This window comes from Perca flavescens, chromosome 1 (assembly GCF_004354835.1).
Source record: "Perca flavescens isolate YP-PL-M2 chromosome 1, PFLA_1.0, whole genome shotgun sequence".
Lineage (NCBI taxonomy): Eukaryota > Metazoa > Chordata > Actinopteri > Perciformes > Percidae > Perca > Perca flavescens.
The window spans coordinates 1,649,664-1,675,642 of record NC_041331.1 but is presented as its reverse complement, the minus strand read 5'-3'; the positions used below and the strand labels follow the sequence as shown (position 1 = coordinate 1,675,642).

The 25,979-nt window shown below is 38.5% G+C and overlaps 1 protein-coding gene and 1 long non-coding RNA gene across 2 annotated transcripts in view; one reads left to right on the top strand and one right to left on the bottom strand.

Moving 5' to 3' along the window:
- Nucleotides 1-1,054: 1,054 nt before the first annotated feature.
- On the bottom strand, nt 1,055-4,758 carry LOC114570532 (uncharacterized). The gene is made up of 3 exons (XR_003694548.1): nt 4,332-4,758; nt 3,545-3,673; nt 1,055-1,586 (listed from the first exon to the last, which is right to left on the bottom strand). It is a non-coding gene; the product is annotated as an uncharacterized LOC114570532 (long non-coding RNA).
- The window catches only part of cep89 (centrosomal protein 89), a 61,208-nt gene continuing 36,724 nt past the window's right edge, over nt 1,496-25,979 (top strand). Inside the window, exons 1-15 of the mRNA XM_028600692.1 lie at nt 1,496-1,830; nt 2,461-2,567; nt 3,561-3,707; nt 4,341-4,536; nt 8,016-8,067; nt 8,929-9,036; nt 9,400-9,639; nt 10,244-10,386; nt 13,361-13,411; nt 13,735-13,818; nt 18,828-18,931; nt 21,393-21,508; nt 22,808-22,988; nt 23,651-23,818; nt 24,963-25,104. Of these exons, the coding sequence (XP_028456493.1) occupies nt 1,789-1,830; nt 2,461-2,567; nt 3,561-3,707; nt 4,341-4,536; nt 8,016-8,067; nt 8,929-9,036; nt 9,400-9,639; nt 10,244-10,386; nt 13,361-13,411; nt 13,735-13,818; nt 18,828-18,931; nt 21,393-21,508; nt 22,808-22,988; nt 23,651-23,818; nt 24,963-25,104 (1,881 nt within the window). The 5' untranslated portion in view covers nt 1,496-1,788. The remainder of the gene's footprint in view (nt 1,831-2,460; nt 2,568-3,560; nt 3,708-4,340; nt 4,537-8,015; nt 8,068-8,928; nt 9,037-9,399; nt 9,640-10,243; nt 10,387-13,360; nt 13,412-13,734; nt 13,819-18,827; nt 18,932-21,392; nt 21,509-22,807; nt 22,989-23,650; nt 23,819-24,962; nt 25,105-25,979) is intronic.

Below are 25,979 nucleotides of genomic sequence, written 5' to 3'. Positions count from 1 at the left end.
GTTGGATTTTTTTGAAAGAATGTATTTTACTAGCCTTGCTTAATCCTTTGGTGAACTTATATACTGGTACGTTTTGTCTATGTAAAGATATTTTAAGTGTTTTTAAAGGGTAACACTGAGAAGATGCAACACTCTTTATGGTCTCTGTTTACCTAATTGGTGTCTTAAGTGCCATGTATGCTTAATCATGAAGGAAAATGTCAAGTGTATAACAAGAATGCGCAGTAATTGATTAATATTAATACGTGCTAACAGAATAAGTTGTAGACTTAACAAATCTCTCAATGCATTTCACCATGCATAGTGATCCTAAATGCCTTGGTCTATATGCAGAGAGTTATGGTACTGGACCTATTCTTCTAAAAGGTTTCAGGTTGAATTTGCGTCTTTCTCTGTACTTTGTGTTGCATAACACCTGTGGCGTGAATGCCTTGTCTGTAAGTCTTTGTGTCATTTGTATGAACTCAAATCTCAATAAAAGAGGGGAACAAAACAAATTTCCTGGATTCTTTTTCAAATATACTGTATATTTGTGGTTCAGTGTATCTAAGTGATTGAAACTACCAGGCAGGTTGGGAATGACTGGAATGAAGTTTGAACACAGCCCTCAGTAAGCCAACACACACTCAGTCAACACTCATAGGTTAGGAACTGTTGGCAGTCTGGCCTGGGATCACATGACATCCTAATCTGCCATCAGGCCTTTCTGGGCACTTGTCTGTGTGTGTTTTGTTTGTGGTAGGACATTTTATTGAAAGAAAAGAGCTGACTGTTTAGTCTCATAGCTTTGAAATTTGAAAATGAATTCCCATATCAAATTCTCTTCAGTATTTAGATTTATTTTAACTGGAAAAGTTGATATGACAGGAACCAAATCTGTTGACTTTGGTTATAGGATTCGCCACTTCCACCATTTCTAAGGGCAGCACTGGGTAAAACCTATTTTCAGCTGATTTATAGCCAAAAGAGGACTAAAAATACATGTGTTTTTGTGTAGTATATTATGATCAGCCTGCACAATGCAGGTGGGTATACAAATAGATGGATAGATATTATGACAAAATGTGTTCGCTATCTGTTCATGCTTGATAGTATGGGGATATTCAGAAAGGTAGCACCCACAAACATCTTTATTTAAGTTTATATGCCAAGTTTAGCAGCTAACGGTTTTAAAAATGTCAGGGACAAAGTTGACTGGATGGAAGACACATTTGAATGGTCTGTCATGTGATACACACTTTAAAAGGTATTACTAAAATGTTATTTTAGGGGACATATTCAATTGTATTTTTTACTGTATATACATTAAAAATAAGAAAGAAAGAAAGAAAGAAAGAAAGAAAGAAAATTACAACCGCCCTATGTGCTGAGACTCGAGAGACAGTCGATGACAGTTGAGCATTAGATGGAACGACATCGCCCCCTGTTGGCCTGTCCGCTGGTCGGTGAGGACGTCGTTGCTAGGTAAATCATATTAGTCACTGATTGGCTTCGCTCCTCACTTTTAGCCAATCAGCACTACTTTTGTATCAAGGTGCCTTCTTGTGGTGAAGCGTCTAGATACGAGAAATCGGCACACAGCCAGCCTGTTGAATATAGTTAGCTTGCTTATTTGATCGTTTTAGGGTAAAAGAGGACATATAATGTTAAACACATGGCAATGACATGTCATTTTAAGCTTTTTTTAATGCCATTTGACTGAAAGAATACTTGGCAAACGAGCCAAGCTGTTCGCCTAAACAGAGACAGAGAGCTAGTGAAGCAAGGGTCACAAAACCTTTTTTCACTATGTTGAAATTCAGCTTCAGGAGGGAGAAAGACAAGGAGTTTGTAAGTTTCTCGACTTTTTCTAAAATAAATTCGTTGTCCTATTTCTAGCTAGATAAACGTCTATCTTAAATGCTTTTTATCATTCAACGTTAGCTAGCTAACATTAACGTTAACCTAGCGTAAGATAACGTTAACTTCGGTTAACGTTACTAAACGTTAGCACACGTTAGCTAGATATTTCAGAGACGTTTAAGATAGCTTGCTAACGTTTGGCAACATCAGATTTGTAACGTTACGTCTTGTGGTGTATTCATTTTGTTTACCAAATTTAAAGCAGGTAACGTTATGTATTGTTAACTACCTATTTGCTTTTATTTAAAAGGCAGCTCAAGTATAACTGAATGACATATTGTTGCCAATATACAGTAAAAGTAGTGTTTCCACGGCTGTAACAGGCTATTGTTGTCAAGGTTTGGTTTCTCTTTTATCAAGTGTTCATCATGTTGGGATTTAGTAATCATCCTTTCTACCTTTCCACCCATATACCCTTTTTCTTTTCCCTCAGTTTAGGTGTTATTTGTTGTACTAACTTAAACTCTCGGACCCACATTGTGTGTGTTAATTGTGTTAAATGTCTGTCTATGTGATGCTATCCTTCTTCCCTAACCTTCCTTTGTGCGTGTTGTGCAGAAGCATATAGCTCATGGTTTGATCCCTGCCGCCTCCATTGCTCCCAAGCCTGCTGTGCCTCGTACCCCGCCCCCACGCAGCCCAGACCCCTCACCTGAGAGACCCAGGTACCTAACACAGTCCATCAGCTCCAACCTCCTTTTATCTTGCTGTGTTTCCTCTGACACCGTTTCCTTGTTAAACCATTGTTTTGTCATATTATTTCTCTCTTTACCCCCCCCCCCCCCACTCCTCCCAACACAGTCCTTCAGGGGTAACGTTTTGGGCAAATGATGGGCCACTCTCTCAAACCTCTACAAGTTACCTTAGTAACATCTTGTTGCTAGATTCTAACATATTGACCCATTTGCTCAAGTTGATGCCTCTACATTTCTCAAAAATGTACTCATTGTATTAACAGCCTATGTGTGACTTCATTCTGTCCTCAGACATATACTTAGGGCTGCAACTAATGATAATTTTCATTGTCAATTGATCTGTTAGTTGTTTGATCTATAACATGTCAGAAAATTATGAAAACATGTCAATCAGAGTTTTCCAAAGCCCAAGATGACGTCCTCAAAAGTCTTGTTTTGTCCACTATTTAAAGATATTCAGTTTACTGTCATAAAGGAGTAAAGAAACTACTATTCACATTTAAGAAGCTGGAATCAGAGAATTTACTTTTTTTTTTCTTCATAAAAAATAACTGAACTTTGCAGTTCTAATTGAAATGTGGTAGAAAAGTTTAATTCTGGTCTCATCCTGTAAGAACTCTCACGGTTATTGTCACTGCAATGCAGAAGACTTTTTGCCATTCTGTATTTAATCATCTCTAAGCTTCATCATACATTTACCTTTCTTCACCCCAGGTTTATTCCTTTTCTTTGCTCAACATACTGAATCTGGTCAACCATACAATTTCATATGTATCTATAGTCATGGTGAATTTAAAACAATGCTTTCAAACTCATTTAGTGAAACTAAATGAGATGCTTGTGCTCCCTTTTCTAACAATGTATCACATCAATAACATTAGAAATTATTAACTATGACTTGAAATATGATATGCATGCAAGTATAAAAGTCACCTCATATGAATTACCTCTTTCCATCTACAGATCTGCCTTAGCAGCAGCCATCTTGTCTTCTTCGCTCACTGGACAGACATGGGCCATCCCCCCTGTCTGGCCAAGGTCTTTGTCTGAGAGTGGCCAATCAGAGTCCTTCATATCTGAACCAAACATCAGCACAGAACTTTTCCTTAGGTAAACACCCTCTGACAAATACACTAGTATTATCACAAGCTTTGGGACAAATGATTCTAACTTCAAGAAGTGACTGAATTATTTGAGCTCTCTCAAATAGAAAATTACAGGATCTCCACCAGGATTTAAAAGTGCAAAAGAAGTAGCCATAGAATGTGAGATGTAACTTTGAAAAATGAAATCTTTTTAATGGAATACAATTTTCATGAATGTGTGCCCTGGTGCTGCAGCACACAGATTGTTTAGACAGAGAATATCTATCTCAAGAAGCCATCTAAACTAATCTAGCAATTTTTTCAATGCAATTTTCTAAGTAAGCCTTTTTAGTAGAAGACATTTTGACAAGTCACAGTAGGCAAAACACAGTTGTAAAATAAAATTAATTATGGCTGAATTCCATTTAGCTGTTTTGGTTACAGGGTCCTTATATTGTGCATACTAGCACACTGTCACAATGATATGGCTTACTGGAATACGAAGCCATCGTTAATGTTATCAGGTCCATCTGTGCTTTTCCCACTACAAAGAGTCAAAATGTCTTCTGTGAAAAAGGCCTATTGTGGAAGTTAAGTAGTTTGTATTACTTTTTTATCCCAATAAATAAGAGACAGCGAACTTTCTTACCTTCCACAGAGATAGATGGTCAGAAGATTTGGCTAGCCGACCACGCCTGTCCTCCCCAGACCACTCAGAGGGGGAGTTAGAAGACAAGGAAGAAGAGGAGGTGGAGAGTGAAGAGGACAGGGAAGAACATGTTTACCAAACTCTTGACAGACCGGAGAATTGTTCAATCACAGAACCTGTCTATTCCCTGCCACTAAAAGCTAAGGTGAGATTCTACAGGAAGATCTCATTGTTATGTGTAAGCAAGTTTCCAAATAGAGTGTTGCTAGTTCTAATCCCAATTAGGAAATTGAAAGCAAATGAGAAACATTCTCCCCTCCATAAATAACTGCTTTCAAAGAGCTGTTTTAGCAAACTAGTTAACCTCTATCTAGAGTTGCTGAGCAGAGGACTATAGCCAATAGACCAGTTTTATGTCAGAGATTTTGACAAGTTATAGCAGGAACAGTGCAGGTGTAATTAATAGCCTTAATAACGAGATGCATTAAATTCAGGTCTGCCAATTCTGGAATGGCCAACTGAGACATCGTTAATGTTATCAGTTACACCTGTGCCTTTTGAAGTCAGAATATCTGGATTTGAATGTTTGTTATGAGGGAGGATAACTATTCTTTCTGAAATATTGTTTATACTTGGTTTAGTTTGTGATGTCTCTGAAGTTAAAGGTCCCATGACATGGTGCTCTTTGGATGCTTTTATATAGACCTTAGTGGTCTCCTAATACTGTATCTGAAGTCTCTTTTATATAGGCCTTAGTGGTCCCCTAATACTGTATCTGAAGTCTCTTTTATATAGACCTTAGTGGTCCCCTAATACTGTATCTGAAGTCTCTTTTATATAGACCTTAGTGGTCCCCTAATACTGTATCTGAAGTCTCTTTTATATAGACCTTAGTGGTCCCCTAATACTGTATCTGAAGTCTCTTTTATATAGACCTTAGTGGTCCCCTAATACTGTATCTGAAGTCTCTTTTATATAGACCTTAGTGGTCCCCTAATACTGTATCTGAAGTCTCTTTTATATAGACCTTAGTGGTCCCCTAATACTGTATCTGAAGTCTCTTTTATATAGACCTTAGTGGTCCCCTAATACTGTATCTGAAGTCTCTTTTATATAGACCTTAGTGGTCCCCTAATACTGTATCTGAAGTCTCTTTTATATAGACCTTAGTGGTCCCCTAATACTGTATCTGAAGTCTCTTTTATGTAGGCCCATCCAAGCTTTCATTTTGTCTAAGGCAGAGCAGGATACCCAGGGCTCGGTTTACACCTATCACCATTTCTAGCCACTGGGGGACGATAGGCAGGCTGGGGGAACGCATATTAATGTAACCTCATAGAGTGAAATTTTCATGCCATGGGACCTTTAAGTGTGGGTATTGTGATACCAGTCTGATCCACTGAGAGGCGCTGTTGTACACAGAATAAAGGTAATGTAATGTATTGAGTCTTTTACTGTAGAGAAGTGATTTGTGTATGGTAGTTTACTGTCACAGGTTTTGATTCTAGTCATTTTTAAGAACTTTGCTTGCAGTGTTGAGATATTCTTTTGGTGTTCCTGAATCATTACTTATGGCTGTTGTTCCTCTGTATCAAAGCTGATTTTTCTGTGCCATTGCAGGTTTTCTACATTTAGCATTCATTTCTTTCCTGAAACTTCTCCCCTTGTCACATAATAACATTCATTTGCCTCTGATGTTTCAGCAATTTAGGTTGCGACAATTTAATCTAACCTTGAAAGTTGCTTTGCTTTTTTTGTGATTTATGGTAGTCACTGACGACAAGGTATTAGTAGTGGGTCCTGAGCCACACATCTGAAATGTCTTTCTCTCTGTGCCTGAAATATCTTTCTTTACCTACTCATAGTTAAAGGGGAACTACACCCATTTTCAAAATTCATACATGTTATTCCTATGATCTAAGACAATCCAAAAATATTAGTAAACATTAACAACTCTTTCCCGAAATCCCCAAACTAGAGTGCTAAAACTCAAATTTAAATTTAAATTCAATTCAATTTTATTTATACTTTCAAACACAACGGAAGTTATCTCAGGACACTTCACAGCTAGAGTAGGTCTAGACCACACTCTAATTTGCATTAGTGGCAAGGAAACATTTCCTTTAAACAGGCAGAACCAGGCTCTTAGTGGGCGGCCATCTGCTACTGCTAGTTGGGACACAGAGACACTGATGCAAATATACTGAATTAATTTTGCCATCCAGAGAAGCTGTGTCTTTAGATAATGAGCTTTTGAGGTGTTTGGGGCCAAGCACAATAACTTCTGAGTCAAACATCAGGAAATTGTTGGTCATCTAGGATTTTATGTCCTTAATGCATGCTTGAAGTTTAGGATTGTGATGTCATCAAGTACAAAAAATCTGGGAGGGCTACATAGACTATGAATTTGGAAAAAATGTTATAGAGGACACAGAGCACCCACGGGAATGTTCTGAGTATATGGGAACATTTTCTGTCTCAGAACTGAGAACTCTACAATAGAATAAAGCTCATTAAAAAGAAGACAAAATCAGTCTCCCATTCATTGTCTATGGGGCAGCTCCAGACTTTACACCTCACAAGTTTGAGACTTACTTGACTTTTCTGGCTTTGAGGGAGAGTATCTCTTGTTCACAAATATTGATTGAACTTCCTTGGCCATGGAAATAACATATTGAAATTCTTAATGTAGATGGCGTTTCCCTTTAACTCTATTCCATGGTCTGTGTCTTCCTGCATGTGCGATTTCTTCCCCAAATGCCAATGTTATATCCCAAGAGTCTGCTCTTCTCTCACAGTATATTGTTCTATTCTATTCATGTTCTTGTCCTGTATGCTGCTACATTGGGTTGCTGCTAACCTATAGTGGTCCCAATATATAATATATCTGAGCACCCAGTTTTGTAGCATATATAGTGGATTTGTAGCACCACACAAATGTGATCCATAGGTAACATCAGTCTATATCCTCATAAATCGACAGGACCGTAAACAGACAACCACATTCTTAATCAGCTGCCTTCTTTATCATTCAGGGTGAGGATGTGAGTTAATGTAAGGAATATACTGTTGGCAGTTTATAAGGGTCACCTCGCTAAAACTAATAGGTGTGTGTTGCAACACAGTTCAACAGCACCTTAAACTACAGCCTCCAAAATGAGCATACGGTTAAATCAACACTTCTAAAACAGTTTCAACAAAAACCGAACAAACATTATAACCTTCATAAAGGTATATTTATTATTTATTGCAATTGTATTACACTGCATTAGATGTACCTTATAAATTGCCAACTTGTGTGTATGAATGGTTTATTTTCTATTCATGATAGTTGTGCCTCCAGCCATTAGACTTATAAATGAACAGGTTATAGTGAGCGGTTGACATTCAGTCTTTCCCACACATTGACATATTTAATTCTTTCTTTGCTTCTGTCTTGCTCTTCTGTTTTAACTGCGACTCTTCCCTCCACTGAACTCCTCACTGTGACTCATTCTCGTTGCTTAAATGTGTCTCTGAATATTTGCAACAATAACTGCACTGGCAAGATCTTTTTTTACACATTTTGACAATGGTCATAAATGCAGCAGTCTCTGAAATAGCCTTGCACAAAAGGGATCCAGGTAGCGGGGCTTTGGAAATCTCTCTTTGACTGTCTGTTGGTTTTGCCTGTCTCTCTTCCAGACCAGTACACCCCATCTGAATCAGATGTCTGGCAAAAGAGGGCCTTCTCCAGGTAAAAGAGTATGAAAACAATACTTACTAACCCATAATCTGTCAGTAGTGGATAAATAACCCCACCTATAGGATAAATGTTGAGTATAAATGTTGAGTATAATGTCATGAATTGCATTTAAGCTGATACTCCTGCTGGTTGTAACCACTGATGCGAAGGGAAGGTGGTAGCATTTACAATATTGTGTTTGGTGTATACAGCAATATTTTTTAGCAGCCACCAGTAGTATATATATAGTAGTTGGAATGCAACTGTACTATGAAAATCTCGCAAACAACATGCAGCTAAATAAATGTTATTATGTTGGTGGTGTATTGTTGATGCACTTTAAAATAAATGTGGTTTTAAATTCAGAAAAACAAAACAAATCTATGGAGCTCTCAGTAATAATACATTTTGATTTACACCTCCGTTAAACCTATCTAACAGAGACTTTTCTATTTAGAGGCTAATAGAGACATGCAAGTTAATTTTAGAATTTTAACCCATACAAATAAAAGGAAAGAATGGTGAGAGACTTGGCTACACTTCATATGACTTCTCAGCCATTTTCAGTGAAAGGTTAAGATACTGCTCTTATTTAACCAAATGTTAGTTTTCACAACAGACATAATATAGCCTTATCATTAGAGCTAAAAGGAAATCCTCATTATTGCTATTATTACCAGAGCTGGCTTCAGGCTTTTGACAGTGCTAAATTAAAAATGGCTTCTACCTTAATCACTAAATTGTTTTTGCTACATACAGGTTGACTGTGTTCTTAAGTAACACGTTCAACTGGTAAAATTGGGTTATATACAGTAGTAAAACACACAAGATCCAGTACTTCTTCTGCAATTGATTTTACTCTCAATCTCTCAGATTTCCCTGAGGAAACCAGTGTCGAGTCTCCTGAAGCCAGCGGTGATTCTTCCAAGAAGAAAGCCTCTGTCAGGAAGAGCCGTGGAAGTTGGAGAGAAGATTTGCCATGTAGGTGTATGTCCTTAAGTAGTGCTGTGTGTCTGCTTTTCATTTTGACTTATATTTTTATACCATATTAAACTATTTTTTTTCATTCAATTCCATGATATACCCTTTGTTGGTTAGGTTATTACTAATGTATATGATATATTCTAATACAGTTGTTAGTTTAAGTCACTTAGTATATTCCAAGACATTGCCCAAGTGACTGTCAAATTACTTAGTTAATATATAACAGTTTAAGAACTTTTCTGCTTCACACACAAATTTCTTTGTTGATGTAATGGCCATATTAGATATATTCCCATAAGTATTGCGTATTGAGAATTCAATTTTAATTTAGTATATTTATGTTTACCTTTCCTATTACAGCCACACTATCCATCCTAACCCCTGACCAACCCAGCCAAGCCAAAAACCCCAAACACCCCACCCAGCTGTCTCCAGAGCCCAGCAGGGCATGCAGTGAGGTGCAGAGGGACGTAGCGTGGGCCCTGCCAGAGAAGAACACAAGGATGGTAGATGAACAAAAGTTACTGGAGGAGAGACTGCAACGGCTGGAACAGGAGATCAGTCACAGCCATGCCTCCTCAAACCTGAGGTCGTCTGCAGGTAGAGTGGAGGAGCCATTAGAGATGTACAGAGGGACAGAAAGAGAAAAATTATGGGGGGGAAAGAGAATGATCTGAGAGAAATAAGGAGTAACTGGAAAAGGAATGATGGGAGAGGGAATGAAGCAGTGTGTCACATAAGACCGATGCATGTGTAGGGTTGAAATGAGGGAAATGGTGCTGTGAGTAGATATGGCTCTGATCCTTGAACTCCACAGTAACTTTTTCGGCATGATGAGAAGCAGAGGTTGGGGAAGTAATGAGTTTAAATTGAAAATTGCCAGTTTGAATGGGTAGCGGGTTGTCTTAGTGGTTAGGGACTCTGACCTCCTGGTGGGCAGAAAGAAGCAGCATGGAAAAGTACTACTGTTATTCTCTGCTGGTGAAGCATTAATTATGTCCTTCTTATTATACCCTAAGGGTTAAATTCTTTTGAGGTTCAGGGTCAGCCAGCAGACCACATGGGGAGTCAAAGCTATGTTGAAGAAAGCCCAAAGCCATCTTGCCATCGCTGTTCTTTCCTTTTGAAACTGATAATAAATATGGCTATTGTATTGTATATTGTTCGGCCACTTAGCCCTTAACCTGATCTGCTGTGCTTACAGGCAGCCAGGCAGAGCTACTGAATTTGAGGCAACATGCTCAGGAGCTAGTGGATGAAAATGATGCCCTCAAATTGACAGTGCACCGTCTGAATGTGGAGCTGAGCCGCTACCAAACCCACTTCAGACCACTGTCCAAACAGGAGGTATGACTAGCTACAAGATAACACCTCTGCTTTTTGAGTAGCACCTCATCTTGTATATTGCTGAAGCTCAAGGTTTGACTCTGCTGTGTTTTTGGTACAGAATATTATTAGCATTTTTGTGGAAACACGTGAATCTCAAACATACTCACTAATTGACAATTTATGAACAAGAGCTTCTGTAACTGTAGCCCCCAGAAGGATAATGTAAGCAGCCTTAACAACCTTACCTGTAGAATAGTTCCTAATATTAGGGAATTCCACCAGGAGCCTTTCTCTTGTCACTCAGCCTATCTCACTCCAGCTCATGTTGCCAGAATTAAATGAAAGGTGTATGTGTTCTAGTGTACTCTCCTCCTCTGCTTTCTTCAGACAGGATTCTCTGTGTGGGACTGAGTGAGTGAGGGAGTATTTTGAATGAGGTGACCTGCATCCAATCCAAATATACAGTGGCTTGCATACGTTTACACACCCATGCTAAAGTTGAGGAATAAAAAGAGGAATAAAAAAACATCTTTTGGAAATTGATCTTAATGCCTTAATTAAAAAATATAGGAAAAATCCAACCTTTAAAGACACCAATTTTCTTTGTGAATTAATAATGTATCATAAATAAATAAATGTTCTTCCTTAAAATACAGGGGGCATAAGTATACTATGTTAGAGGCAGGCAGATTTTTATTTTTAAAGACCAGTTATTTCATGGATCCAGGATACTATGCATCCTGATAAAGTTCCCTTGGCCTTTGTAATTAAAATAGCCCCACATCATCACATGCCATTCACCATATCTCACGATTGGCATGGGGTACTTTCCATAAAATCATCTCTCAATGCAAATCAAACCAGCTATTAGGCTAACTGAAATAAAACCATGTCAGTCTCTAGGTGTGTGTAACCCAAGCTAAACATGGCTGCTCTGTGTATCAACAGTTCTGAAAGCTGTATTAATGTACAGTTATAAGCATTTCTGTGTTATTGGTGTCTCACTAAATCAGTCATACACAGTCCTGTTCAACTTCTATCTGTGGACATTTTGTTGCGCTGTTTGTATGCACAAAAAACAGCGTAATGCATTGTTCTAAACTGCAATGCTAACAATGGCTAGAGCTAATAAAAATCTGATTTGTAAAGGAACACATCCAACTCGGGTGTCACGTCATTCCCAGCTTCGGCTTCCGAGTTCCGAGGTAAATGGAACGCACTATTAAACACAAGAACACACGAAAACAGTAGAAATAGAGGGGGAGACACCACTGCTGCTGTTCGGCTTATTTTTTTATAACCAGTGTAGCATTAAAGCAAGGTGGAATTAGCAAGCTAAGCTAGTTAGCTAATTTAGCTAAAATGACGCACTCATAAGTCTGCATTGCATATGGATAAGGATAGACAGACTCACTTGCCGCTAGTGGTGTGCGATACTGCAAAATTTGGTATTGATCCAATACCAAAGAAATACAGGGCCAGTATTGCAGATACCGATACGATACCGATACTTTTTAATAATTAAGGAGGATGCATCATCAAATTGCTAAATCTGAATGAATTTTCAAGCCCTTTTAAGTGGTTTTGTGATTTTTTTCCTTTGGATTATTAATAAGTTAAAACCCAGGACAGAATGTTCATATGCTTGTATAAATTTGTTGTGTTACCAATCTTACATCCTTTTTACAAATTATACAGCTTGCTGTTGTTGAATTTTTGGCCTGAAAATCTAGCCACATGGCGCTCCTCTTCCTCTCTGCCATTCTTCTGCTTCGTCTCTGTCCTGCTTGTGTATGTGTGCTGCTGGCCGCCACCGGGCCTGGCTGGTTGCGTGCTTGTTTGCCCGGAGCTGCCGAGTCACATGACGGTACAACATCAAATCACAAGAGGGGGAGGAGGAGCAAAGAGTGCCTGCTCAACGCTGTGACAGGAACGGCACTGACACAGACACCGACAGCCAGGTTGCCTCTTTGATGAAACCGCAGCAGTGAACACTGGAGAGAAACTGAAACTAAAGTATCCATCTCATTACACTGGTATTGATCAATATCAATACCAACGTTTGTATTGATATTATCAATATTTGGATCGATCCCCCCACCACTACTTGCCACTGGATGCAAACCATGCCCACACCCACAAATAGACTACCTCCTCTAAGGACTCTGATTAACTGCAAAGCTGCAATCATAATCATTTAACCAGGGGTTAAACTGGGCCAGAATGACCTGGGACTATTCTGGCACCTTTTTGACTGCACCAGTTTTTTTTAATTCTGTACTGCAATTCTTTCCCTTCAGTCTAATTCAATCAGCTTTTATACAGAATATATTACCAGTATATAACTTTATTTCCACGTCAAGCCTTTAAGATATAAATCCGCCTTTGATCCAGATCCCTGCTGAGCGAAAATAAGGTTTATATTTGTCTACTATCTGATTTGTTGAACTAAAGGAGTTACTGGTTCTCATTCTGGTTTGTTGTGTTTTTTACACTGCAGGAGAAAGCTGGCTTATGGTTTTAATCATGGCTACCTCATGCTGTGTCTTCTCACCAAGAGATCTCCTGTTCTCATTACATCTCTGCTCGCCCTCATTACTGAAGTGTGGCTGGTGGAAGGAAGAGATAAAGAAAAAAAGATTGGAGTAGTTTTATATTAGAATGATACAGTAATAAGAGATAGGATAAGTCTGAATTGGTTTGAATAGCCAAGCTATAATTGAACTGTGTGTGCTTCCATAAATCACATAAACATAGTCATTTACTTTTAATTGCCAATTTGTTCTGTTTTTATAAAACTGTAATGTTCTTTGCTATAGAAAATGCTGGACTAGCTTCCCCTTGAAATTCCTCAAGCACCTGCATACTAGAAGCAGCAAATCAACATATTTTTTTCTTTGTGTGAAGGGCAACGTTTAAAGCATATTACCATGGCTATGATGGTATGAGACTTACTTTACTTTCTTTCTCTTTCTTACTATGTCTCATCCAGAGCTCCAGAATCAATGGCTTACCAAAGACGGGGTCTCCTCCTCCCTGGCTGGTCAGTATCTACATATAGCTGTACAATACATTGCTTTAATATGGCAGGGCAATAGTCTAGCAGATTAATGTAGATTGATTGTAGATGTGAAATCATACATGCTCATTCTGCTGACACATAAGTGGTCTGATAGTTTGGAAGCTCAGGCTCAGGGCCACTAAAACGTTGCAGAAGGAAGAGTGTGCTTTTTCTCTCAAATGACCAAATCAGAATGCCGGGTTGTTCACTATCTGGAACCCTGCTGGATAGATCAAGAGATGGATAGATGAATGGGTTTGATGTTGTAGCTAATTTGGATCATTTCTATTTGTCCTTTTTTGTAGCTTGACATGAAGTATTTATCTCCTTTATTGCTGGCCTATGAAGACAGGATGAACGAGAAAGATGCACTTCTGCAAACCACTGAGGTAAAGGGATTGTGAGGGACTTTATGCATGTGTGTGACTTTCTTCTGATTGAGGGGATAATAATAAGAAAGTCACACACACAGTCGTCTGATCAATCAGGAGAATGTTATATGTTATGGAAGACATAAGCAGCAATGGTTAGTGTGCTGCCTTGGATGTATGCAATGCGTGGGATCAAAACTTGCAACACATGTTTATCTGACTGAAATGTTACATTTAAAACAGAAGCCACTTTAGAGTGTACAAATTATTTTCCAGTAAAAGACAACATATGGTATATTTTTATTTTCAGTTCTCATCACAAAGTTGTCTCATGTTATTCTTAGTTGCAGTGAATGGAATAAGAGTGTAGAAGCATCAACTCAATGCAACTGAAATGTAGCTTTAATCGTCGTTATGTATTTAGTGCCATAAACTCGGTTTGTTAGATGGTCTTAGGTTACCAAGGTGATCTACCCCCCCTGTTAAAAAGTGAGCCCGCTTCATGGAGATAGCTGGCTAACCCACTATCAAATTTTTAAGTATGATTACGATTTTGGCTTCTAGATCACAAAAACAGAGTAATCGAGAAAAACAATTATTTTGCACATAACGTTTTGCAAGTAAACTCTTATTTTGTCTTGTGTTCTGAATGGGGAAAAAAATGTTCACCCGGGAAAAGTACTAAGGGATGTTTCACTGTTTTTTAACTTATTAACATCTTTTCGAAAGTCTAGGAGTAATTGTGTTGAATAATTGTGATTTCAATATTGACCAAAATAATGTTGATTACGATTTTTTCCATAATCGAGCAGCCTTACTACAGGCCCCTGGAGAACTGGTGCAACCAGCCGTAGTTGCTGTCAAGGATTTTGTCTCGGACCAAGGGGTGGTAGTATTAGTATTATTAGGTGGTAGTATATATATTTCTTTTTTGTTTTTGTTTAGCTGTCCTTGAAATCAATTCAATTTCAATTCAATTCAATTTTATTTATAGTATCAAATCATAACATAGGTTATGTCGAGACACTTTACAGATAGAGTAGGTCTAGACCACACTCTATAATTTACAAAGCCCCAACAATTCCAACAATTCCAGTAATTCCCTCAAGAGCAAGCAGTGCGACAGTGGCGAGGAAAAACTCCCTCTTGGGAAGAAACTGCTGAGCTCAGCAGGGAGTGCAGCAGGACCACGGCGACAGCTGGAACCAGGATCTTGGTGCCAACGTTCTCCAAGGAAATACGCTGGGGGAAAAAACATAAGGACTCCGGGGAGTAAACTCCCCAGAAGCTAGGATTGGTAACAAGCATTTCTGGGACAGGATACACACAAATAGTAATAGTAATAGAAAGGGAGAGGAGAGAGCAGCTCAGTGTGTCAAAGAAAGGAAGGAAGTCCTCCGGCAGTCTAGAACTATAACAGCGTAACTATAACAGCGTAACTAAGAGAGACAGGTCATAAGGAGAGGTAGCTTTTTTGGGCTTAGAACTCTCCCCCTGCCGGATCGGGCTTGGCTGGCCTGCCTCCCTCTACTTTGTTATGTATTATTAATCTAACAATTATGAAGAGAAGCAGGTGGGCCAGTTAAGTGAACACTGCAACTCCTCACTCCCTAACTATAAGCTTTATCAAATAGAAGAGTTTTAAGTTCATTCTTGAAAGCGATTACAGTTTCTGCCCCCCGAACCCAGATTGGGAGCTGGTTCCATAGGAGAGGAGCCTGATAACTGAAGGCTCTGGCTCCCATTCTACTTTTAGAAACTCTAGGTACCACCAGTAACTCTGCATTCTGGGAGCGCAGTGCTCTAGTGGGACAATAGGGTATTAGGCGTTCTTCTAGATATGATGGTGCTAGACCATTTAGAGCTTTGTAGGTCAAGAGAAGGATTTTAAACTCAATCCTGGATTCAACAGGAAGCCAGTGCAGAGAAGCTAATACAGGAGAAATATGATCTCTTTTCTTAGTTCTTGTGAGAACACGCGCTGCAGCATTCTGGATCAGCTGGAGAGTCTTAAGGGACTTATTTGAGCAACCTGACAGTAGGGAATTACAATAGTCCAGCCTGGACGTAACAAATGCATGGACTAGTTTCTCAGCGTCGTTTTGAGACAGGATATTCCTAATTTTGGCAATGTTACGAAGATGAAAAAAGGCTGTTCTTGAGGTTTGTTTTAGATTGGCATTAAAGGATATATCCTGATCAAAAATAACTCCTAAATTTCTGACAGTAGTGCTGGAGGCCAGGACAATACCATCCAGAGTAGCTATGTCTTTAGATAATGAGGTTCTGAGGTGTTTAGGTCCCAGTACAATAACTTCAGTTTTGTTAGGGTTTAACATCAGAAAATTGTAGGTCATCCAGGATTTTATATCTTTAATGCACGCTTGAAATTTAGCTAGCTGACTGGTTTCGTCTGGTTTGATTGACAAGTATAATTGGGTGTCATCCGCTTAACAGTGAAAGTTAATTGAGTGTTTCCTAATAATATTGCCTAGAGGAAGCATATATAAGGAGAATAAAATTGGTCCAAGCACTGAGCCTTGAGGAACCCCATGGCTAACTTTAGCGTACTTGGAGGATTTATCATTAACATTAACAAATTGAGATCGATCAGAGAAATAGGACTTAAACCAGCTTAGAGCAATTCCTTTAATGCCAACCAAGTGTTCCAATCTCTGTAACAGGATTGAATGGTCAATAGTGTCAAATGCAGCACTAAGATCTAGTAAAACAAGAATGGAGACAAGTCCTTTGTCTGCAGCAGTTAAAAGGTCGTTAGTAATTTTCACCAGTGCCGTCTCTGTGCTATGATGCTTTCTAAATCCTGATTGAAAGTCATCAAATAAACTATTGCTATGTAGAAAATCACATAACTGATTAGCAACCACCTTCTCAAGGATCTTGGATAGAAAGGGAAGGTTAGATATAGGTCTATAGTTTGCTAAGACCTCAGGATCAAGGGTGGGTTTTTTCAGAAGAGGTCACAGCTACTTTAAATGACTGCGGTACATAACCTGTTAATAAGGACATATTGATCATATCTAGTAATGAAGTGTTTACCACGGGTAACGCTTCTTTGAGTAATCTCGTTGGGATGGGGTCTAAGAGACCGGTAGATGGCTTAGCTGAGGATATCTTTAACATTAATTGTTGAAGGTCTATAGGATAAAAGCAGTCTAAGTATATGTCGAGACTAGTCGTTATTTCTAGCGACTCTGCGTTTAAAGGTGAACCGTTAGAAGTTGAGGGCAAAAGGTGATGAATTTTATCTCTAATTGTATAATTTTATCATTAAAGAAGCTCATGAAGTCATCACTACTCAGAGCTAGAGGAATAGATGGCTCAGTAGAGCTGTGGCTATCTGTCAGCTTGGCTACAGTGCTGAAAAGAAACCTTGGGTTGTTCTTGTTTTCTTCTATTAATGATGAGTAATAGTCTGATCTGGCCTTTCTTAGGGCCTTCCTATAGGTTTTGAGACTTTCTTGCCAATCCAAACGGGATTCTTCCACTTTTGTGGAACGCCACTTACATTCGAGGTTTCGCAAGATTTGTTTTAATTTGCGAGTTTGGGATTTATACCAAGGTGCTAATTTCCTTTGCTTCATCATCTTCTTTTTCAGGGGAGCAACGGAGTCTAAGGTCGTCCGTAGGCAAGTTGTAGCACCGTCTACAAATGTATCAATTTGAGAGGGACTGAGGTTAACATAGAGGTCCTCTGTTATGTTAAGGCATGACATAGAGTCGAATGCTGTTGGAATATCTTCTTTAAATTTAGCTATAGCACTGTCAGATAGGCATCTGGTGTAGAAGCTTTTATCTAATTTAATATAGTCAGGTAGTAAGAATTCGAAAGTGATTAAAGAATGATCTGTTAATACCGAATTCTGCGGAAATATTATTAAATCCTCAATTTCAATACCATATACCAGAACAAGGTCGAGGGTGTGGTTAAAACAGTGCGTCGCCTTGTGCACACTCTGACTGAAACCGATTGAATCCAATAATGAGTTGAAAGCAGTACTAAGGCTATCATTGTCAACGTCCACATGGATATTAAAATCACCTACAATAAGTACTTGGTCTGATTTAAGGACTACACATGATAAAAACTCTGAGAATTCAGATAACAATTCAGAATACGGACCTGGAGCCCTGTAAATAACAACGAATATAATTGGCTGTAATGTTTTCCATTTTGGATGTTGAAGATTAAAAACAAGACTTTCAAAGGAGTTATAATTTAATTTAGGTTTAGGAGTAATTAACAGGCTTGCATCAAAGATGGCTGCAACTCCCCCTCCTCGGCCTGAGCCTCTAGGAATTTGAGTATTAATATGACTGGGAAGAGTGGCTTCATTTAGACTAACATAGTCTTCATGGCCCAGCCAGGTTTCAGTAAGACAAAATAAATCAATGTTATTATCTGATATCAACTCGTTTACCCATAATGCTTTAGAAGACAGAGATCTAATATTTAATAGTCCACATCTAATTTTCCTATTTTGTTCTATTGTTGCAGTCGTTTTAATTCCAATTAGGTTGTTAAGTATAGCGCATCTTTTGTTTACCTTTGATTTAACCGATCTGAGTCGGAGAACAGACACCGTGCTTATTAGACTATGAGTGGGTGACTGCTCCAACGGAAGCACAGGGGGGCGCGTAGTACTGCACCCCTGATTACTAATATCAAACTTGGGTTGTCATGGTTTATGTCTGATAAACTTGGTCAGATTTTTTGATATGAGAGCGGCTCCGTCCCAGGTGGGATGAATGCCGTCTCTCTCCATCAGACCAGGCTTTCCCCAGAATGCCCCCCAGTTATTCACATAGCCCACATCATTAGCTGGGCACCCCCCCGACAACCAGCGGTGGAAGGATGACGTACGGCTGTACATTTCATCATTGGTCAGGTTTGGCAGGGGTCCAGAGAAAACTACTGAGTCCGACATTGTCTTTGCGTATGCACAAAGTGACTCAACATTCAATTTAATCAGAGGTCCTTATGTGTCTTTGTCTGCTTGCCACAGGAAGAGGTGAAGAAGTTGCGTGTTCATGTAGAGGAGGTGATCAAAGAAAATGAGAGACTCCATGATGAAATCGCAAAGGTTGGAGGCATCAGCCAAAAGAGCTGGTAAGAAGAAATATACAATAATGTGAGTGCGTATTGGTTCAGCACTTGCTTGGCCGTCATCATTCATCCCTCTGATGAAGTGAAAAATGAAATACCTCTACCTTTATTCTCTTCAGCACTGCTGCTTGCCTGTCTCTGGGTTGTTTACTAAAGGTTACATTTTGTGAAATTATGAAATAAAAGCAGTAAAGCTTTACATCTTCTTCTGTGCTCTTATATCGTCCCCATTACTACTCTGTTTTCATCATCACTCTAGCTTGTAATGTTGCTGACACCTACACATTTGCAGTATGTACTCATTGGACTTAGCTCCGACATTTAATGTAGACTACACAGAGGTGTCAAAAGTATTCACATTCATTACTTAAGTAGAAGTATAGATACTAGGGTTTGAAAAGACTTCTGTAGAAGTTGAAGTATCAACTCAAGCTTTTTACTTAAATAAAAGTGTAAAAGTACTGGTTTCAAAACTACTTAAAGTATAAAAGTAAAAGTAATGTAAGGCAAAGATCTTCAACAGGGGGTCCTCAGAGTCATTGCAGGGGGGCCTCCAAATTATTGTACATTTTTGAGTCTTTAAAAAAATAAATAATTAAAATGCCTTAACATAATTCCAACATATTTTTAGCAAATATAAATTCCCACTGATGATAGGCTTACTGGCCTATAGGTAAGGTAGTCACTAAGATATCAGCCCACAGATACAGTTAATCCTAGATTTACTGTGCCACATATGTAACATTAAAATATGATTTATAAAATCATGCCAACAATTAATATTTTAATAGCTTATGAAAAAAGGGTATGTAAGAAGGCTTTAGGTTGCCCTAACAGTTATTGTAGGCCCAGTTTAATATGCAACTTAATTTCATACAATATGTAGTAGTCGGTCCCTGCTACATCTCACTTTAAGTTAAGGGGTCCTTGGCTTAAAAAACATTGAAGACCCCTGATGTAAGGGGGAAAAAATGCCATTAAGGACAAAAGCTTAACCCCAAAACGTGGGGACAAAACCCCACTTCCACAAAAAAACATTTTTCTAAAGGCCATAATGACTATAATAATGTTATATTAAAATCATACCTGCAAACTCAGAAGGGCTGAAAAAGGTGACACATCTCTGTGTCTGTGTTTTTCAGACAACGGCGGCTACAGTCTGGTGTTTGAATCCTCTCCAGTGAAATACAGACACACTTTACACTGTTTAGCTGTCAGCATTTTAACCGTGTTTACTCCAGCTGCTAGCTAACGCTAGGCTAACATTACCTGCTGTCAACTGTAGTGTTAACTAGCGTCCCGTGCGGCGATGTTTCAGTTCCTTCTAACGTCCGTTTTCGGAGCATCAGAGAGAAGCGCAGTCATTTAAGTGGCTCCTAAATAAGGCACCGAAATCCGCGTTGCTATTCGGTCTGGTAGATAGCGGTCGTTAAGGCACTGGTTAAACCAATAGGGTGTCGGAATAGCTATGTTTATACTTCTCATCCAACCACAATCAAATTCACTCTCTCTGGATGGAGCGATTTGGATAGGGTTTTTTGTGTGTGTGTTTTTGAACAATGACGAGCCGTAATGAAAACAAGACGAACTGAAATATGAGTAACGAGGCTATTTTTAAAATGTAGAAAGTACAGATAATTGTGTGAAAATGTACGGAGTAGAAGTAAAAAATATGCTGTAAAATAATTACTCCAGTAAAGTATAGATACCCAAAATTTATACTTAAGTAAGGTAACAAAGTATTTGTACTTCGTTACTTGACTCCTCTGAGACTACGTTTACATTAAATGCATTTGGCAGGTGTCATGAAAGTTTCATTAACAATGCCAAAGCATCAAAATACAATTTGTCCAAATAGTCTGAGTCAGAACACAAATGGTAATATAAACATTAACACAATATTAAGATTGATTTATATTAAATATATACTGTGTGTGAGAGAGAGGGAGACCTTTTGAGAGGTCATTCAGTACTTTTAAATCTGAGATCACAGAGTTGAACTTGTTAAAATAAATGTTCCTTGTTTCATTGAATGTTTTACATTGTACGAGAAACTGCATCTCTGTGTCAACCTCACCCTTCGAACAGTAACCACATATTATGTTCTCTTTTGTTTAGATTTTTTGTGTCTTCCTGTTTCAACTGCCAGTTTGTAGCCACTGAGCCTTTACCTGGTTAGGATCTGTCTTTGCTTTCCACCTCTGACAGTAGAGAGATGTTCTGCTAATTCATAATCTCTTTTAGTGCAGGATTACATTCTAATCTACTTTGGCTTTTAGTTTTGTCTTCCCAATGTTCCAGACAGGTTTCTTTACATTTACTTATCATTTGCTTTACTCTGATTTCTGTTTAATGTTCAGTGTTGTTGTGAGGCTGGTCAGAGTATGCCTGAGAGAAGGGAGTTAGCCTTAGTACCAACTGACATAGGGGATCTATGTCAATCTCTCTCTTTATCTCCCCCCAGTCATCAACTACAACAACAGGCCCTTCTGGTTTTGCAGGAGAACCAGGTCCTGATTGATCAGCTTGAGGCTCAGCATGTTAAGGCCAAGGCCAGCCACAACAGACACTATTCTGAAGGTACAACCACAAACACAAAGTGTGCATCTTTTTTTTTTTAAGATTATTTTTTGGGCTTTTCCAAACCCAATTGTGGTATATTTGATAGGACAGCTAGGTGAGAAAGAGAGGGGGAAGACATACAGGAAATCGTCACAGGTCGGATTCGTACCCTGGACCTCTGCATCAAGGAATAAACCTCCAAGTATATGTGTGCCTGCTCTACCCACTGAGCTAACCCAGCCACTGTGTGTGCATCTCTGAGCACACCTGCTGGAAGGTGCAGAGTGGCACAGTGTGAACAAATAGCACCACAAATCTGTAGCCAAAGGCAGATTATGTTTTGTTTTTTTAAACAATTCATTAGAATAATGAAGACAAACAAGTAATACACAATTCTTTGGTGAAAAAGTTTTATATGGTTGCATCAATCCAATTTCAGAAATCTTTATTCAGTATTTCATGTTTTAAATGGTTACTTCATATCTTAAATTTGACAAAGCAGCATTTGCTTCAATATTCATTTTAAGACAAAAAGCCCCCTGCTGATTTTTTTTTTTTTTAAGTTGAAAAGGAGGTTGTAAAGCAAAGGATCAATGTAATCCGATGTGTCCCACATAAACCAGCAGAATATCGAGTTATAACGGACCAATTTGATGTGTGTAGAGGTGTGTGTGTGGGTATAATGTAGCAACCTTGTGTTATGTCAGATGGATGCACTGCAGGGATTTAATGTACTTAAGGAGAAGCTTTTCATAGTCTAAAGCAGCTGTGGACAACAGATACTGTACGAATCATTTATAATAATTTATTGATAAACCCAGAGTGATTTTCAGACGTTCCTGCATTTGTCCACATTAAACATTATTTTTTTATGCAGATTTAAATGCGTCTACTGGTTGGGGAGTGTTTAATTAAAATATGTAATTGGAATTGTTTTAGGCATTAATGTGTTATTGCTGCACAATTTTCCACCAAAATATCAACAACTGCCTCATTTGAATGGATCTCCCACCTCTTTGTGCCTCCGCTCTGACCTGTGCACCGTGTGCTGGGTGCCAAAATACCACACAGACGAGCAAAATATATATATATTGCCTATGTATAAAAATTAAAGGAATTCGTTCATTCATATGTACAAGGGAAAACCATATGTGGTTAAAATTAAAGAGGAAATCTTCAAATCTAAACTAAAAGGAAACTTAAAATGTTTAGCATGATTCTCTTTCACTGTGGCCCTGCATTCTTTCATTCTGACTGTTTATTTTATTCCATTTCACTTATTCACCTCTCTTCCCTGTCTCTTCCCAATCTTTATAGTTTCCAAGCTGTCTAAGCAACTGATGTTGTTAGAGGCTGAAAAGCAGCGTTTGCTGGAGGACCTGGAAGAGAGCAGGACGGAGGTGCAGAAAAATGGGAGGGAGTTACAAGTCCTGCAGGCCCGCCTGAAGGATGCCATCACCTGGGACGAACACTGCAATGTTTCTGGGAAACTCAGACGGTATTGCCACAATGTCTTATGTGATCAAATATTAATTTCTCTAAAAGATGAATCAGTCAATATTAAAAACAGTTCTGCTGCTGAAGTGGGATACCCTTCTTGTGTGAAGTAGGAACAAAAAGAAGAACTGAACACAGAATAGTTAATTTTTGAGGCACATTTTCGCTTGCTGTATGTTAGAAAAGGTTGTACAGTTCCCTTCATATTGTCATCCAAAAATGCCAAATGCCAATCTTCTTTCCAACAGGTTTGCCGAGAGTTCAGTTCAGTTCAGTTTAGGTTTAGTATATTATGAATTAAGTTTACAATTGATCTGTAGCAGAGGAAACAAGAGTAGTAGCTGAAGTATTGCTTTGTTAATTGCAATAGAGAGGGGCACTGGGATGTGACGAGTGCATTGATGTGGTCGAGCAGAAACCTAGCTTTAATTGCTTTAGCTATGTTTGATAGAGTTGGGAAAGAAAGCCAGTAGGATTTAACCCAAAACTCAAAAAGTTAATCAAAATAAGTAGTGTAAGGATTCAAGTTAGCAGGATTATTAAAACACAGACATTTCTGTAGGTTTGTACATTTTACTGTATACTGATGGGACACACTTTGTGTTGTGCAAAGTATTAGATGTTTTGTCATAATGTGCTGTATAATCTGCCCTTGGCTCTCAGGCAACTGGAACAGCAGGAGAGTAGGAATAAGAGTGAGATGGACGAGTTGCTTCTCAGATTGTCCAGCCTGCAAGAGGAGAATAGGAATCTGGCTCTGGAAAAAGCCAACCTGACTGCTGATATAAGGAGAATGGAGGCTGAGCAGGAGCTTGCCAAACAAGCCAACAGGTACTAAATATACTGCTTTCTTTGTTTGTTATCATCCTACAAACCAATCATAGCCGAGAAGTCTCTAACGCAGTGTCAATGAGTGTTTGGGAACTGTGGTTGAACTAGGCAGCGCTGATCGAATATCAATCGAGATCAAGTTACTACATTGCCGATTTCTCTACTTAGTTGTTTTCAGAAATATATTTTAGTGTACTGTGTAACACTAAAATGAGAATTTTTTTTACAGATTATCTGTCTAATATTTTTATTTAAAAGATACCTACTGAACCAGAAGTATTTGACACTGTATGTTATCCATAATAAACACTTCCTTCAATTATGTTTATGTCCTATCCCCCTCAAACCATGTTTTCAATTATTTTGCTAGACAAGAGGTCTTTTCTTAGGAGTGTGCATGCATGTACAAACTGTGTTTAATTGACATCTCCCTCAATCGTCTGCCACTAGAATACCCAGTTATTCCTGAAGTGAGATTTGAGTTGGCAGCTTCTTCCCTGTTTGCAGGAAAGGCCATGCTCAGAAGCACCTTTTTTTAAAGACGGGGAGCATCTCCCCTCTTCAGAGTTTTAGCCCATGTTTAAAAATTATGCTAACTCTAACCCAAAAAGTACAACATTATCATGTAAGTTGTAGTGCGAGAGGGTTCTTTAACACACTATACAGGTATAAGATGAAGTTGCAGAGTGGCTTTTCAATAGCATTACATATCTTACCATAGTTCAGATCAGGTAATTTCCCTACAGTGCACAATTTATTTTGGTCAATTTTTACAGCTGTTCTATAATCTGTTCTGGTCTCTGGAACCTTCCTCTGCTCCCTGGAGACCTGAGCTGAGAATCATTGTGGACTTACTCATTCTGAAGTGTGAAGATTGTCAGAAGGTGTTTGATTAACCAACAGTGTTTTCACCCTGCTTGCATCAAGATGGCAGTTTCTCAAGATATCATACAGTTACTGTCTCTTGTATTGCCTGTTTTCAACCATATTATTTGTTCTTTTTCCCTTAACCCTTGATACATTTTTCTTTCCTACTTATTTATTTATTTAATTTTTTTGCCATCCTCCTCTTCCTTTCTGTCTCATTGTTTTTCCCATTTGTTTTACCTATTCCCTTCTTCTCTCCTGTCTCTCCATCATCCAGGAAGGCTGAGAGGAGGATGAGTGTATTGAAGAGACAGAAGGAAGAGTGTGTGCTGAAAGAGGAAAAGACTCGGCATTACATGGGAGCTGTCATTTCTGTGGCGGAGCACATTTCCCAGGAGAGAGACCAACTAATACAGATGGTACTACTAATACTGATGATTTTGTATATCACACATGGTACACATACTGTATAAACTTAGCACAAAAAGTAAGGAAATTTGTGTTTGGTACCATTTGTAAGGGAACTAAACAGGCTTTCCAACGGATAAGATTTATTGCCAAAAAGCATTCCACAGAGAAATAATCTACCCAACACAAATGTCCTTACTTTTTAAGTTAAGTTTAGTAGCAGTACTGCTACTGACAACTAGTGCGACTAAAGGTACATGCAGGTACATAGACAGAAATAAGTACAGATAAATAGAGAAAAGTAAAAAATAAATAATAAAAGTATATAAAATAAGAATATAAATAAAAAATAAACTAAACAAGAGCAGTTCAACTCAAAATTAAAAGGCAAGCAGTACAAATACAGTACCCATGACCAGTGTCGTACTTGCCGTCCTTGAGTAAATTATACTCTGTATACTCTATATACCTTTTCCTGCTGTGAACTGCTAAATCAAAATGTCATGCCATGAAAAAGGTCTTATTCAGTTTTGCGTGGAAGTTCTCCACATGTCAAGAGCAGGAGTAAATAGAGCAGGTTTAGAAACTAGAAAGGCTGTTGTTTGTAACAATAAAAATGAGTTCATCCTTATAGCCTACAGTTATCTCAAGGACAGCAGACATAAAGTGAGTTACGTGAGTGACTAAGTTCAGTAAAAATAAAAACTAAAAGCATTGGTAAAGAAAAATTATAAATGAAATATCTGTTTCACCACGACAAAGAAACAGATGATGGGGATTCAAGGCTTTTTGTTAATTTTACATGAAATTAAACTGGACGTTCCAAGAACTGCAAAGTCACTGCAGGCTAGCAATTGCACTCGTTGATAAGACATTTACAGTATGC